General features: G+C 46.4%; 6 protein-coding genes across 6 annotated transcripts; 2 read left to right on the top strand and 4 right to left on the bottom strand.

Annotated features, from left to right (window-relative positions):
• Positions 1 to 1,130: 1,130 nt before the first annotated feature.
• Positions 1,131 to 1,825, bottom strand: VE01_04819 (uncharacterized protein; the record flags this gene model as incomplete). The annotated part of the gene is made up of 2 exons (XM_018274287.1): positions 1,131 to 1,332; positions 1,401 to 1,825. 2 exons carry the CDS (start codon positions 1,823 to 1,825, stop codon positions 1,131 to 1,133), a joined length of 627 nt encoding a protein of 208 aa, XP_018130782.1.
• Positions 1,826 to 2,414: 589 nt separating this feature from the next.
• Positions 2,415 to 3,268, top strand: VE01_04818 (uncharacterized protein; the record flags this gene model as incomplete). Its single annotated transcript, XM_059463645.1, has 2 exons — positions 2,415 to 3,100; positions 3,151 to 3,268. 2 exons carry the CDS (start codon positions 2,415 to 2,417, stop codon positions 3,182 to 3,184), a joined length of 720 nt encoding a protein of 239 aa, XP_059319730.1. The 3' UTR covers positions 3,185 to 3,268.
• VE01_04817 (uncharacterized protein) lies at positions 2,707 to 8,239 on the bottom strand. The gene is made up of 3 exons (XM_018274285.2): positions 7,968 to 8,239; positions 4,936 to 7,896; positions 2,707 to 4,876 (listed from the first exon to the last, which is right to left on the bottom strand). The coding sequence occupies exons 1-3, from the start codon at positions 8,045 to 8,047 to the stop codon at positions 4,174 to 4,176; spliced, it is 3,744 nt and encodes a 1,247-aa protein (XP_018130780.1). The 5' UTR covers positions 8,048 to 8,239; the 3' UTR covers positions 2,707 to 4,173.
• Positions 8,240 to 9,695: 1,456 nt separating this feature from the next.
• Positions 9,696 to 10,185, bottom strand: VE01_04816 (uncharacterized protein; the record flags this gene model as incomplete). The annotated part of the gene is made up of 2 exons (XM_018274284.1): positions 9,696 to 10,086; positions 10,175 to 10,185. The coding sequence occupies 2 exons, from the start codon at positions 10,183 to 10,185 to the stop codon at positions 9,696 to 9,698; spliced, it is 402 nt and encodes a 133-aa protein (XP_018130779.1).
• Positions 10,186 to 11,377: 1,192 nt separating this feature from the next.
• VE01_04815 (uncharacterized protein) lies at positions 11,378 to 12,354 on the top strand (the record flags this gene model as incomplete). The annotated part of the gene is made up of 2 exons (XM_018274283.1): positions 11,378 to 11,393; positions 11,768 to 12,354. 2 exons carry the CDS (start codon positions 11,378 to 11,380, stop codon positions 12,352 to 12,354), a joined length of 603 nt encoding a protein of 200 aa, XP_018130749.1.
• Positions 12,355 to 13,132: 778 nt separating this feature from the next.
• VE01_04814 (uncharacterized protein) lies at positions 13,133 to 15,075 on the bottom strand. Its single transcript, XM_059463644.1, has 2 exons — positions 14,625 to 15,075; positions 13,133 to 14,565 (listed from the first exon to the last, which is right to left on the bottom strand). The coding sequence occupies exons 1-2, from the start codon at positions 14,893 to 14,895 to the stop codon at positions 13,340 to 13,342; spliced, it is 1,497 nt and encodes a 498-aa protein (XP_059319733.1). The 5' UTR covers positions 14,896 to 15,075; the 3' UTR covers positions 13,133 to 13,339.
• Positions 15,076 to 15,186: the final 111 nt, after the last annotated feature.

Here is a 15,186-nt window from a genome sequence, read left to right as displayed (position 1 = left end):
CAACTCAACAAAATGAAAGCAAAACTATTGGCTGTAACAGCAATCGTTAGATCTTGTGATTAGTGATCTTACTGGGCTAGAGTCATGCCGGGTTGAGACCGATGCATAACTGGGTGGCAGCTAGTGGTCACCGAGCACATTGCCAGAACCGTTCCTAGCGCACGATCAGTAATCCAAATTGGGCATACCTCATCGCTACGACCAAAAGTTGGGACGTTTGTCACCAAAAATGGGTGTAAAAAAGAGTGTTCATGACGGTTAATTGTCCACCGCTTACCAAGAGATCGGGTTACGTAGTAAGCTAGCTCGGAGGCTTTCTACGTCAACATCCTGTCATTTGTCAGACAACTTTCTTCTTTCACAGTTCTACATGTCTATAAGCGTCGCTAAATCAACGACCTTAACTCTAGATGCACCGTGACTATAGATAAAAGAGATTTAATGTTAGGAGTAGATTAACAATAGGATTTACGCCGTCTCATTATCACAAACAGCTAAACAGTCATCTACTACTCACAAACTTTATATTCTTAAAAATTAAAGATATTAACAGTCCTCTAGCTAATTTCAACATAATGGCACTATAGAAAGAAATCCTTATTATTAGCAGTATAGATGCATAAGGTATTCTATTCCTATTGTTAAAGGTAAATAACATAGCCTAAATAGACTAGTTCTATTTATTAACATAAATTTAGCCCTTACTAAGAGTAGGTAATATACTATCTAAGTCTTAACTTAAAACATTAACTCTTCCTATATAAAGGACCTTATTAATCTTAGAAATGTAACCCTTATCTAAGGCTAGTAAGATAACTAAGAAGACCTTTATAAAGCATTCTATAATGTATATAGCACCTAGGTTAACACTAACAGCTTTACCCTAGGGGAGAAGTATAAGCTCTTTATAGTTTTAAGGTATATAAGATTACTAGAACTAAGGGTATATAGTACTATATTTAGGTTAACATTAAGTATAGCCTAAAGATTACTAACTAGAATAAGGATTATTACTATACTTATATAGATAGTAAGGGAAGAATTAGGTAGTTTATCCTTAACCTAGGGATAGGAGGGGATAATAACCTTACTATTTAGGGTTAGGGTTGAGCAGTCTAGATCTGCTCTAATTAGGCTCTAAGCATTTCTTCAACTCTGCTAATCCGCTCGTCGACTAGTTGATGCTTCTCACGAACAAACTCTGTTGTTTCCCTATGCTGCAGGGTCATGCCTTGCAGAAATTCATGCAACGAAGCTGTTTGGTTCTGTGCAGACTTTATGGTGACCATAGATAGGCTTTCAATATCTAATCGAACACGCATCATATCTCGACTTTGTGTAGTTAGCTTGAAAACCAAAACTGATGTAAATAGTTTTCAAAAAGGGGAAGGGCATCATACGAATTTGATGCGCCAAGTACGACATTGAGGCTCGATTTAATGGCCTTAATATCTTCTTGCAGGGCAAGCAGTCTTGGTTGTTCTTTTCGCCAGAGGCCTGCTCGGAAGATAATAACATTGCTTTGATTTGATGAGGCTGCTAGACCGTCTACAATTGATTTCAGCTCTTTTAACTTTGTCTCTGCTTTCACGAGCAGTTGTAGTATGAACTTGCTGTCTGTCTCCGCCATCGAAATGGGCGAGCAGGATCTTTCTTGGAGGACTCTAGCGACCTGAATGAGGACAACTTCAATATCAGAGACCTCGTTGCTCAATGCGTGAACTCTTCCAGGCAATTGTTTGCACAGTGTTCGCAAATCGTTTAACGCTCCTGCGATTTGAGCCGCAAGTTTGACCACTCCAACCACGCTCGCAAGTGGATCCATGTCTTTCTTTGGGGCCTCAAACCAAGAACAGATTGACCGAGTAGATGCAATGAAGAGCATGAGATTGTGAAAAATCGTAATCTAGTCTTAAAATCCATCCTAACAGTAAGTTGGAATCCTGCAGAGACACAAGGCTGCGGAGTATTTGAGGCCGGTTGATATGTGGTTATACAGAGGTTCCTTGGCTGTTTCTGACCAGGGTCAAAGTGATACTCAACTGGCTGAATTCTCACCAGCTGCATGCGACTGCAGACCATTGAAAGACTGTCAACAAGGTGCTGGCTAAGAAGTGGGCACAAGTTAGGGCATGAATCAATTGTATTTAATTAGATTTAGTGAATAAATAATAAGTTTAATATGAAGTTATTAGTTCTTAGCTTCGTATATAATTGTAGCTTTAACATTCATTAATACTCTATAGGTATATTAGAACAGGGTTCTACGTCCAAAAGAGAGGTCAACCTTACATGGTAAAACAAAATCCCAACGTGACCCTCTTCCGACTTACCGGCTTCCGGAGACGAGAGTTGAGACTCTTCTACATCAACGCCAAGCACCTGAACCGAACAACCCTACAAATCTAACGGCCATGCAGAAACTAGAGAACTCCGTTCCCTTTGGGCGCGAGATGAAAGACGCCTATTTCAACTTTGCTAAAAACTACACTCCGCTAAATCATGGCTCATTCGGAACTTTCCCAAAAAGCGTCAGAGATTATCAACGCGACTTGCAGGATCTCGCCGAGGCTCGGCCTGATACGTTCCTTCGATATACCTATCCTGATCTGTTGGAGAAGTCTCGCTGTGCGGTTGCACCTCTCCTCAGTGTGTCTATGGATGAAGTCGTCTTTGTTCCAAATGCAACAACAGGCGTAAATACAGTCCTACGCAACCTCGTATATCAGAAGGGAGATGTGATCATTCACTTCAGCACAATATATGGAGCGTGTGAGAAGACGATCGACTCCTTGTGCGAAACTGAGCATATCGAGAGGGTATGTGTTCATATCGATTATCCGGAAGAGGATGAAGATATCATTTCTAAGTTTATTAATACGGTAGAGGATTTGAAAAACGACGGAAAGACAGTCAAGCTCGCCATGTTTGATACGGTACTCACTTTCCCTGGAGCACGATTTCCGTGGGAAGCAATGGTGGAAACTTGCAAAACTCAGCAAATTTTAAGTCTCATAGATGGTGCTCATGGCGTTGGACATGTCGATTTGACGCATCTTGGACGAGTTAGCCCGGATTTCTTCACGAGCAACTGCTATAAGTATGTATTTCCATGGCTTTGGTACATTTTGTCACTGACTCTCTTTTTAGATGGCTTTTTTGTCAAGGAGTTGACAAAAACTAAATCTACCGTGCATTGATTTCCTAGCTTCTGTTCCGTAGTAATGATGACGCTTGCGAGTCCCATTCTAAAATATAAAGTCGTCAGATGCTCCTACATTTTTCTCAATTGTCCAAACTCCAAACAATGACATAAGGATCGATTCTTGGGATTTGTTTCATAATCTTCTCAGTCCGCATTTACGCTTTACGTGTTTCTTCGTTATCTGCTAGGGCATTGTGGAATGAACAGGCAGACGACAGATAAATCAACCACAAAGGTCGCTAACTCAGCGAACAAGCCACTAAACCTTCACCACACCATCGAATCTCGCCTCACCGCCTATCACATCGTTCACAAACACGTCGTTAGGAATGCAAACATGCCCATCCACGACAATTCCCTTCATATATCCCCCGGGCGGGCCTTAAACCTACAGAAATACCTCCTCCTGCACCCCCAGCATGATGTCCTACATACCCAACTCGCCTCTTCCGAGATGCGTATGCTGGAGTGTTGCGTCCGGCACGAAGTACTTCTTCTTTCGGATGTCGCGATGCCTTGCTTTTTACCAGCACAGCAGCGACCATTAGGTCCGCGCCTTAGCCCTCGTTCGTGAATCCACCTCCGATTCAAACTTAGTGTCGGCTATAGAGACGCATTGCGCTTCTATTGTCAGCCGACATTAGAAATTGCAGTATCGTAGAGCATATCAAAACTGTATAAATCTAGCCTTGGACAAACAACTGCTCGGGCCATGAAGCCAGCAAACGGATTTGCAGCCTATGTTGGCGCTAGTCTTCGATAAAAATTTCGGGTGCAAAGTAGGGTGGATCTCAGCCTCTACATCTGGATGCAGGATCATACATTGACACGAACATTCAATTGAAGTAGCCACAATCTGGCATGGTCGTGACGGCACGTGCGTATTGCAACGTTCAGACCCTTGTTCAAAGTAGTCCTCCGCGTGCGGTGCAAGACCAACAGAGCGGGTTTCATTCAAAGGTCGCTGGCTAAACGTTTATAATCCCCATCGAGCTCAATAAACTGCCTAAAGCTTTCAATTTGACTGGCTTCGTAAGGAGAAGATCCATTCCACTGCCAATCGCTTCCCGATGGGCGTCTTCCGAGGCCAGACCGGAGAGCGCAATGATAGGGACACGATGCTGATCCTCCCGAACCTCGTGGGCCCGTATATACCTCGTAGCCTCGAATCCATCCATGACCGGCATGGAAATGTCCATCAAAACGCAGGTGTACGTACGGTAGGATAGACAAAACAGATCAACCGCTTCTTTTCCGTTCATTGCAAGGTCATATTCTACACCGAGTTTCTTCAAATAAGTGGACAGCACCTTCAAATTGATATGATTGTCGTCGACAAGCAAGAACTTGGTGAATGGATCGGGAGGTTCAGAAGTCGAAGGTTCGTCAGGTGTCGTCGAGTTCACCGACGTTTCGTCCTTCACATCGGAGAATACCGACGTGTCATCGTAGTCTGTGGGGCTCGAACTGGCGCTGTGTGAGTACGATGACACTCTACCTCCAGCTGGCCTGCTCGTATTCGTTATAGTAAAGGAACTTTGCGTCCTGTGAAGACTGTCCGGTCGTTTGACTGATGATGGGGTTGCATAACTTCTCGTCGGGGAGTCGGAGAAATTCATCCATCGTGTATACGCAAGAAATAGCGCCCGAGCAAGTTTGCGAGGACCGATTCTGTGATAGCATGAGTATATTAGTACTACAGTGGAGCAATAATGCATAGATGAACCTACGGTTGAGAAATGAACTCAAAAACCGCAGCATAATCAGCTGCTTCAAAAATCTGCGACTGGCGATAAGCCACCAAAGCATTGGGGCAGATAACCACATTAGGGGTCTTGGCAAGCGCCTGTATGTCCGTAGACAAGCTTGGCAGCTCATCTTGCGACCACAGCAAAATATCTGCTGTAGTTGTACCAGGCATGTTGGAGACAATCTCCATCATAAGCCATTCGCGGCAAATGTCTGGTACTGATTTCTGCCAGTCGGAGATGCTACCGTCCCCATTATGGTTCGACAACGAAAGCCCGATACGCAGCCCTTTAAGGTCTCGGACCTGCTCCTCAAACATTTGATCGTCTTCTGAGCCCAGAAGGGCCTTTTCTGGAGATTGCGAAACCTGCTCTAATGGGAGAATGACGGATGCCGTAGTCCCAATACCAACTTGACTCTGTATCGAGACTTCTCCTCGCAACTGCGACACAATCTGCTTCACAAGACTTAGGCCGAGGCCAGTACCTGGTGTTAAAGTGTCTTCCTGGCTAAACGGACGAAAGAGCTCGTGTTGGAGAAAGTCGGGGCTAATACCCTTCCCTGTATCTTGAACGGTAAATTTGACAACCTGCTCTTTCCCCCTGCGTTGGATAGAGCGTCTCTCTTGCGTTAAGGAGACTTTGATTGTGCCTCGAAGCGTGTATTTTAATGCGTTGCCGAATATATTCATGACAATACGGCGAATAGCTCCAACTTGAACAAAGTAAGACCAATTTTGGCGAGCATCGATAGATAATATAACTGACACTTCTCCGAATTCTTGGCTCAACCCTACACCAGCAGCTGGTACCGGGTCAAATTGGACTATAGTTTGCATGGGATTTGACTGGTGACTGGCCATGCCGTCGCGATCTATCGATTTGGCTTGCCTTACAGAAGGCTGCGTAATGGACAAGTACTGAAACGTATAGCCAGCAAAAACGCTTTCAGTCACTTCCTCAATAAGACGGTCAAGCTGAGTGTTGCACGTTAGGCTCTTCTCGCAAAATTGTCCCGAGTCGTCCACAACTGCAACAGGTTGAGGTCCGCGACTAACTTTCGATTTGGAACCCCTCCTCGCGAAGCTGTTAATCTTGGAATAGTCGAGGAGATGATCTATAGTGTCGAGAAGTGTGCGAGAGCATACTTCTATGGTGTGAGCGGCGTTACCTTGGAAGACGCTGAGTCTTGTGTCGCCTAGTAATTCGGCGCTCAATATAATCCCGTGAAGGGGGGAGCGTAGTTCGTGTGAGAGCGACCCGAGAATATCAGACTTTGCTTTATCAACTTGCCAGTCGTTGACACGCAAGATCTCAGCCATAGTGAGCATTCCGAATGCTCTCAAATAGCTTAGTTCACCCTCGACGGTAAAGCTTCGGGTTAGAATGTTGGTATAGATGAAACAACCGGCATACCATCGATCTTTCCTCGGGTCCCAAACCGGGGTAAATGCGACGCTTCGAACACCGGGGAAAGCTTTCATGAGAACGCTCCCCTCTCGGTGTCGAGCCCATGGCTTCTTTAGAGATTTATCACGCATGGATACGTTAGGCATATTGTCCCGGCTGTCAGATAGTAAAGGAAGTATTTCAGTAAGCTCTGACGTCGAGAAGTTCCCATCTTCTTCGGATGAGTCAGAGGATTGAAGCACTCCATCTGCGCCAAAATTGAAAACCTTGCCTTTAGGATATCTCTGCAGCAGCTTGGCTAGAAATTTTTCCGGCAACGCTGTGGCATGTTGCTTTGATGAATCTCCGTCGATGCTTGACTTCTCGGAAGTCGAATACCCAAGTACCCTGCAATGCCGCCAAGATTGCTCGCCAGGTGCATGATCTGAACTGTCATCGCTACTGCTTGCCGCAGAAAATAGTCCCATCGAGTTGACGTTGGTACTAGTCCGTGATGGAGATCGATAAGCCTCCATCGTGGCATCGACAAACAAGCATCCTTCAACCTCTGTTGACTCCCTGATAATATTGGCAGCTTTCGAAAAGACACCAGTTGGGCTTTCACAGTCCAACATGCCATCCCTATTTTCTAACGGACGTTCAATATGTCGGAAAGAACCCCCAAATGACCGTGCTTCCGCGTTCTGCCTAGGAGGAACGGTTGGATCGACTGATGCCGCAATGGGTAATATTCCAGACTTGGCAGCATTATTCGCCAGGTCATTTTGTTCGAGCTGCAGGGACTGTTGTTTATGATTAAGGTCACCCTCAAATGCGGGTTTATCGACAAAAGCTGCCGCATGAGGGCCAGGTTGCCAGCCGGATAGCGTCGATTTGCCTTCGATGAAGGACCCTAAGCCTCGATTCATGCGTTCATTCCTTCTATGTAAATCTCCCAATCGTTTTGACTCGAGATGATCCATTATAGTATGGGATATGTCGCGTAATGTTTGAGTATACTCCTCGGTCCAGACTTTGCCTGGAGTTTCATTAATGACACAGTACACGCCGATATTGATGCCCCGTCGCGTTCGGATGGGTACGGCGGCATAAAACCGGCACAGGGTTCCGGGTTGACAGTAGGGTTTGGAGCAAAATCGAGGATCTATGACCAAGTCGTCCGCCAGGGTGAGTGGTAGTTCCGTCGACGTCTCGCTCCTTGCCTCATCTGTCCGGGTGGTGTTCTCGCCGAGGAGGCTAAGCTCGCAGACGCCATGGCTGCGAGGAATAGAGGTGCCGCACAGCCATAGGGGCTGGCGGCAGTCCCCGCTCCTCACTGATGGCAACAACCGCGAAGATTGTGTTGCTTCGGCGACAATATATTGGTTATCGGAATCAAACAGGGAAATGAGCGATCGATCAGTCCCCGTCTGGAAGGCTCCGGCCTGGGCGAGGGCCGTAAGGACAGCGTCGTCGCAACTCGACAGCTCGGAACTCGAAGTCGGTTCACCGCTATGGTTCGACGTACCTCCAGTGGTCAGGGTTGAGTAGTATCTGCAATGTGACGTGGGCCGTTAGCGAGAGGGCGGCGATGGCGGCGCAGATTTGGACTGAAACAGACTTACTTAAACGTCTCTCGTTCGCGCACTGGCTCTGTAACGATCTTGAGCCGCCTTGCCCGGGCTCCATTCAACTGTGGCGCCATCCCGTATCGCGGGGAGCGATACGAGACGATTCCGCGCTCGCACGGTCAAGATGGTGCAATACTAAGATGAGTTGAGAGCGGAGCGTATAAAGCTATAACGATATAACGGAGCGCTGGTTCTCTGGTGAAACATGTGCGGTGTTGCTAGTCCGCATGTGCAAGAAGACGCAGTCCTGATATGCGTTGTCACGTCCAAAGATCTTTGGCGAGGGCGTTCCCTTCACATCCCAAATGCCCCGCCATTTGCTTCGTGATGGGCAATTTTAGCCCCACCAAGCAGCACCGTTTACGGCATCAGCCTTCGGAGCGTTCGGTGATAACTACATAATTATTCAAATAAACACACACTAACTAAACAAAGCTTATTTTACGACGCCTTTTCAAGTGACGCATGAGCGCGGTTACTATCATGGCACAGCGACATTATTTCGTGGCTATCTGGCAGCAGTTGATAGTCTCAATGACCCCTCACTAGAGATCAATTGGGTAGAGTCTTATCTCCTCTGGATTTATTCTTGAAATTCATCAACGTAGTGAGGAACAATTTCGATACCATACTGCCTGAATTTCTTCTTGCTTGAGCGTGCCACATAAGGGTTGGCTCAAAAACCAAAAGAAACTCTTGTACTCCGGCCACAAATTCAGATGGCCACTGACAAGGGTCTATTTGTTGAATGTTATGTCCGGGGGGCCTGGGGTCGCCAAGAGCCACACAGATCTGGACTTAATTTCAAGGCAACGAAGACGAGAGCTCTAGCAATCAACGTAAGCCGAGTCCGACTCACTGATCACTCTCCTCCCCCGCCTTGAACTTTCATCATCAAAGACACTCCCACCATTAACCGTCATGGTAACCAGACGGCGTTCGCGTAGGGCCAAATTTGTAGGTATCTTTACATAGCAAATTATATATAAAGGTATAAATTATCTAAGCGCGTTCCAAACTGACTGGGGCATTGACCTTCGATGCCAGGACATCCAGGACAACTAGTAAAAGCAGGTCATCACTGAAGTCAACCGCGAGGCTCGGCAGTGTCAGATCATTTGGCCTTAGGAAATCGTTTGATCTGACCGGTCTCCTTTCGTTTCGGGAGCTCTTCGGCTTCATGGAACAAGCGAAGGATATTAACGGCGTGATCGAATCGTCTTGGTCTTTCATGAGTTACGGGACACTCGTTGGGCAATACCTAGTCTAGTTCTTGGACAGCATCTTAAACGCGCGCCATGAAGGAAACTGTCCTTTATTTGTTCGAAATATGGGGATTTTGTGTCTAGTACTTAGCATACAAATAGGAGGGATATCGTGAGCTGCCCAGACGCCATTGCAGTATCCCGATTCAATTTTATGCTATTCTAGGAATCGAGCATGACATATACATTCCCTGAGTTTCCCAGCCAGACCTCGACAGGACGGGCCGCTGGCGTTCAACAGGAGCCAGTGGTGATGAATCTCCCCGTTGCGCTGTAATGGAAACGGTGAGAGGGTAAATATCCGTGCCGGACGGAGGACAAAGGCCATAACGAGATCAAGATTGATGAGTAAAAGGAGTTGGCATGTCCGTGAGTGGTTCGAACGATGTATTCGTTCCGCGCCCCACCAATAACTGTAAAGACAACCAGAGCCCATCTTGAGCACTACCGGACCATCCTACATCAACCCAATAGTAACATCACCCTTCACCCTCGCATACAAATCCACTTCAACCTCTAGATCAAGCTCGATCTTAATCTTAAGCGCGCTATCCGACGCTTTCTTATTCACAGGCCGGTCTTTGATCCTCGACTCCCTGATCGCCGCTGCCCTATACCCCATCTTTTCTCTAGCTTCGTCGCGCGATGGCTGTGCCGCGTTGCCGTTACGAGCTGCCTCCTGACGTTGGGCTCGGGCTTGATAGAGTGATTTTGATTTTTGGCCCTGGTTATTGGCTTTGCCTTTCGTGACAGCATTGCCATCGTTGATGTTGTCAGACTCGCTTTCAGATTTGTATGCAGCGTCATTGTTGTTATACCCCTGTGGGGCGTCCGCTTTGTCTTCTTGTCTGTGAGGGGGATGATCCCGAAGTAAATACTTGGAATTTACAAGATGGGACGGGGGGTTGACAGGGTAAGAAGTTTTTTTGATTTTACCCGTCTGACATTGTAGGGGAACGCTTTCGTCTTTCAGAGGAAAGGGATGCGAGTGGAGAGTGGACTGAGGAGCGTAGAGGTGGACGAGTTAGAGCGAAATATACTGTAGAGGGATTCCAATCAATTAACTATGAGTTTATTGAGAAAAGATTCACCTCAATTGATGAGTCGGTTTACTTATAGGGTTGATATGTTTAAAATTCCAGATGATGACGACGATAGTGGAGGTTGTAGCCACGTAGGACAAGGGTAGATAATCTTGTTTGTAGTAACGTGGTTGTACACCGAGTCGCGCACTTAGTATCACCACACCAACATTTATATGTAATGGTACTTCTGACAAAACGTGACAAGGTACCTTTACATATAAATTTTGGTGTGATGATACCAAGTGCGCGACTTGGTGTCGTCTTATAAAGATAAATTATTAAATATAAATAGTTCACTGTTAATCCTGTGGTTGATCTAATACTAGATCCTTGTTGCTAGTTGTGAATCTTGTTTACTTGCCTCGTTAAAACTTGCCTCGTCCAAACTATGACAGCTTTCAGCGCACGGAGACATTTGTGCCAACCGCCAAGGATAATGGGCGGCGAATGGCTCTGTTCTTATGCCGCTGATGCCAGTCGGTGTGCCTGACCCTGGCTAGCAGGGATAGGTGCAATCATGACGTGCAAACTTATGAGGCCTTTGTTGTTTCTTGGATAGTCTTTCCTCTCGCCAGTCGGCCGTATGCAAGTAGTATCTCCACACGAGTAAATTGATTAGTAGCGGCAGTCGTACAATTACTAGCCTGCGTGGGCTCCGCGGGACCAAGCTCGAACGCGGCATGAATTATATCTATACCGTAAAATTCAACAATAGAGTATGCCTTTCACCTCTCTACCTGATTTATTGAAACCTGAGCCATTGTCTTACATGTTGTCTCAGTCCTTCACACTTTGATTGCTCGTGGCTATAGAAATTATTTTTAGGTGGCAGCCTTCATTGCTTCGTTAGCATCTGCGGTACTCTCATACGAAATCAGGATGATACGGGCAAGTGGGGCTAGTGTAGATTCGTTCCGTGGCTAAATGTGGCTTGATTGTGGCCGATAAACGCCTCAACGCTGCTCGCAAACCCAAACCCATCGCGGTTACGGCTGGCCTTTCCACTCTGCCTTCTTGACTTTAATGCAATATCCTCTGTGGATGACCCTAGGATATGGAGTTTGCTGAAGGTCCGTGGCCTTGCTCACCTCACCATTCTTAGCCCGCATCGCTGCATCGTACATGAAATCCGAAAGTGGCTCAAGGGGTTTCACTCAGCGTGAAGAATCCTAGGCCAAACAATTGGATAAGTCGCCTGAAGTATCAAGACGTCTTGCCACACTAGCAGCAACAGTACGAATAGCTTGACGCTAGGTACAAATACTTGCACGACCGAGAGACAGTCGCCGCGAGATGTGCAAGGCAACGACTGGCCTCCGTTACTGACTCTATATTAGGTGGCTTTTTGTACCGCGTGGTTGTGCTGTGCTACACGTACCAGCCCGTAACCATCATTTGATACGCACATCCCTACCGACTTCGTGGGGATATCAACCACTACTAGAAGGAGGATCCGTTCTAGGAGGAGATAAGGCATTTGGCGAGCTTTTCAAGAAAGTTTCCACCGTCGACCCCACACCATATGTCTGCGTTGAGGAAGCTCTGAAATTTCGCGAGCTAACGTGCGGCGGTGAGGCAGCAGTAAGGGAGTACTGCGAGCATATCGCCCAGGCTGGAGGCAAGAGAATAGCAGAGATTATGGGTACCGAAATAATGGAAAACGAGACCCCGACACTCCATCGATGCTGCTTCGTGAACGCCCGTTTACCGTTAGTAGTTACGAATGGGGCTGCTTCTTACGATACTCGCGCCGAGCCCGCACAGGATCAGGAAGCAGTGAACGTGCAGGAAAATAAGAAGATTTCGTACATCAGAGATACGGATGCCACGGAAATTTCAAAGTGGATGACAGAGAGATCTATTAAGGACTACGAAACCATGATTCCAGTTAAGTTCTATAGAGGAGAGGTCTGGTGCAGGATAAGTGGTCAGGTATATCTCGAACTGCAAAATTTTGAGTGGGCCGCATACAGGCTTGAAGAGATGTGCGAAAGGGTCTTGAGGGGGGAATTCAAGGATGCGCCAGTTTAACGCGGTGGAATGTATTGTGTGTGTGGCAATAGGCACACTTCCCTGCTGTTTCGTTTATTTTTTAATTATCTTTACTAAAGATATCACTACTTGAGCCATTAGTTCAACGTGACGCTGCTGTGAAGATGAGTGTATTTGAATACTTTTAAATATCATTAATTGACTGACTTTGAGTTATATCCCAACAAACTATACCAACCTCTTCCTCCTTAACCCCAACTACCGATCCCCCCTACGTAAACTTCTTCTAATTAACAGAATTAATTAAGCTCATTAAGCCAGATAAAACAGCCCTTTGCTGCTAGAATTAGTGAAGATAGGCACGCAAATGTAGGTAAGATATGGCAAGAGTACGTGTACATTGTCATATTCTACATAAAATGACGTTTGTCTTAGCCAATAATTTTAGTATTCAACGCTATAGCGAACATATACAGCACATAGAGTCAATGAGCTTCTTTGAATCATATGAATGCGTTGGTGTCTATCAATGGAGAGAATAATATTGCACATTTGGTTGGTCCAGTCACGTCAATAATCCGAAACGGTGAAGCGATCTGGTGGCAATCAGTATGATTAATGGAATTGGCTTTGAAGCTGTGGCTAACACGTTTTCTATGACGCGATTCGGGATTGTATTCTACTGGGAATTTGCGTTGAGAATAGTGTGGCTCTTGAAGAGTGAGTGGTGTCGCGACGAAATTTCAATTTCTTGGCTTCCAGGGTCCCAAGATCACCAACCTAACTTAATAGCAGGATCCTACTCTACTATTTTACTCATAAGACTAAGACTCGTAGACTCATTCAATTATAATGACCTTGGGTTCTGCTAATGGTCGTGTGGTGTTTCATAAAGATGAGACACAACCCATCGAAAATGTATGATGACGTTTGCCACTTACTCTCCTATTAAGGAACTATTTGCTGAACATCTGTTCATCAAGCAACCCCTTCTGATATATATGACCGCTATCCCTTCAAAATCTCAATACGAGCAATGACCGCAATAATTACAACTCTCCATCGAACATGCCGTATAATCCTCCTTCTTGTCCCAATCATACTCGTCATCATCATCGTCCAAAGCATTAACAATCTTTTCGTCAAGAGGCACCCCTTTCTCAATAGAATCATCCTCAAGACCTATGGCTCCATCAACGGAGCTATTACCGACAGCTACAGCAATAGATTCTGCCCGATCACCTTGATCAGCCCACCGTGCAGCAAGATCATTAGGCAAGACGGAGGCCACTCCTTCGACTTGCTCCCTCAGTTCCAATCCAAGCCCATATCGATACCGGACTTCCAGCTTTCGTCTCGGGGTATCCTTAACAACGTCCGCAATCTTTTTGATAAGGCCGATCAATTTACGCACGTCTCCCTTGTTATCGCTCTCCCACCTGGCGACATCTGGTTCGATGTTGTGGACCGTGACGTCTTCTGATCGAAAGAGGCCACGGTCGTGGTACGCGAGAACGAAGAATGAAATCTGGCGGATCCAAAGCCGGGGAATTTGGTCGGATATCGTGGTGTCATTGTGCTTCTTTTTGATTGAGCGCGTCTTCAGATCGAAAACTGCAGACTGGGGTACAGATCCTTGACCTCGAGTAACCTTTAGGCTGTCTGAGTTCTTGGGCGTGTGGGCACTAATGGTGTTTGCTGCGAGGGCTGACACGAGAAAGTCTTCATTTACCTCCCGATTTTCCGCGCTGGCATACGTCTTCTTCTCTGGAACTTTCTCTGTAAGATAGCCGTCCGCTTCAAATCGAATGATTGTGTTGAGATGACCAAGCTGGTAGCGGATGATGCGTTGATGAGAATTGGAACTCTGGAGGTCGGCATCCCAGGTAGTGTTCGCTTCAGGGAAACTATGCCCATAACCACGAATGTCTGTAATCACTTCCTTTGGCGAGTTCTCTCTTCGGATAAAAAAGACTGTCTCCCCCACCGCCTCAACTAGAAATCGAAATGGCTTCTCAGTTTCGACATTGCGGGCGAACCTGAGCAAGTTTCCAAACGTACTTCCGCAACCGAAGACATCAACTTCCTGGGCATTGAAATCAGGGCGCTCCTCGAAGATAGAACGAACCACCGGCTCCATAGGATACGATGGAAAGTATGCAGCGTTTTGGTCTCGATAGTAAATGCCGTTAGGATTGTCTTCCGCGAGCTTAGTCGGCCTAGCTGTGGGCGTCCACTTTGGAGGCTTGCCTGTTCTTATGTTAGGGCTTTTTTGATGTTATAAGAACTCAAGTTGTGAGAATACTAACCAGGAGTCATGATCGTTGGCTCGTTTGCTTTGAGCCAGTTGTACGATGCGACATCTTCTAGGCCTGTGATTTTGGCATCGCTAGATGAGGCTTGATCGGCCTCCAACTCGCTGTAACGGATGGTAGTCAAGACTAGACCGATTGGCGGGGATGGACTTCTTGGAGTCGCAGGAGCTACTGAACGCCGGCCTTGTCCACTGCCTCGACGTGTTGCAGTGTAACCACCACGAGAACGCCCGCCAAATCGATCATAACTGCTTGACGAGAACATCTCGTAAATTTTCTCTCTCACCAACTTTTGAATCAAATATTGTTCGCGCTGAAGCAAGATTAAGTTTGATCATCGGGGAAGAAAGGCTTCAACCAGCTGCTACAGCGGCTTGGTCCGGAAACAAGAAATGAGCGTTTATGTAGGGTTTGTTGGCACCACATGAGGTAGGTCTATCCCTTTGCTTCTCGGCTGCAGAGCACGTCGATTTTGGTCTCTTGCATTGTCTTTGATAGCTAAAGATCCCTATTGGTGGAGAAGTGCGGCTGTGTAACGTGAAGAAGGCAACCATCG

This window comes from Pseudogymnoascus verrucosus (genome assembly GCF_001662655.1).
Source record: "Pseudogymnoascus verrucosus strain UAMH 10579 unplaced genomic scaffold scaffold_19, whole genome shotgun sequence".
In the NCBI taxonomy this organism is placed as follows: Eukaryota; Fungi; Ascomycota; class Leotiomycetes; order Thelebolales; family Thelebolaceae; genus Pseudogymnoascus; species Pseudogymnoascus verrucosus.
This window is presented reverse-complemented; position numbering and strand designations above follow the sequence as displayed.

What these genes read in the sequence shown, in the direction of transcription:
- VE01_04817 (XM_018274285.2), bottom strand. Translation starts at nt 8,047, where the DNA reads ATGGCGCCACAGTTGAATGGAGCCCGGGCAAGGCGGCTCAAGATCGTT. An exon ending in CGCGAACGAGAGACGTTTAA is followed by an intron (nt 7,897 to 7,967) that starts GTAAGTCTGTTT and finishes GTCACATTGCAG; the next exon opens with ATACTACTCAACCCTGACCA. An exon ending in TTTGAGTTCATTTCTCAACC is followed by an intron (nt 4,877 to 4,935) that starts GTAGGTTCATCT and finishes ATGCTATCACAG; the next exon opens with AATCGGTCCTCGCAAACTTG.
- VE01_04814 (XM_059463644.1), bottom strand. Translation starts at nt 14,895, where the DNA reads ATGTTCTCGTCAAGCAGTTATGATCGATTTGGCGGGCGTTCTCGTGGT. An exon ending in GCCAACGATCATGACTCCTG is followed by an intron (nt 14,566 to 14,624) that starts GTTAGTATTCTC and finishes ACATAAGAACAG; the next exon opens with GCAAGCCTCCAAAGTGGACG.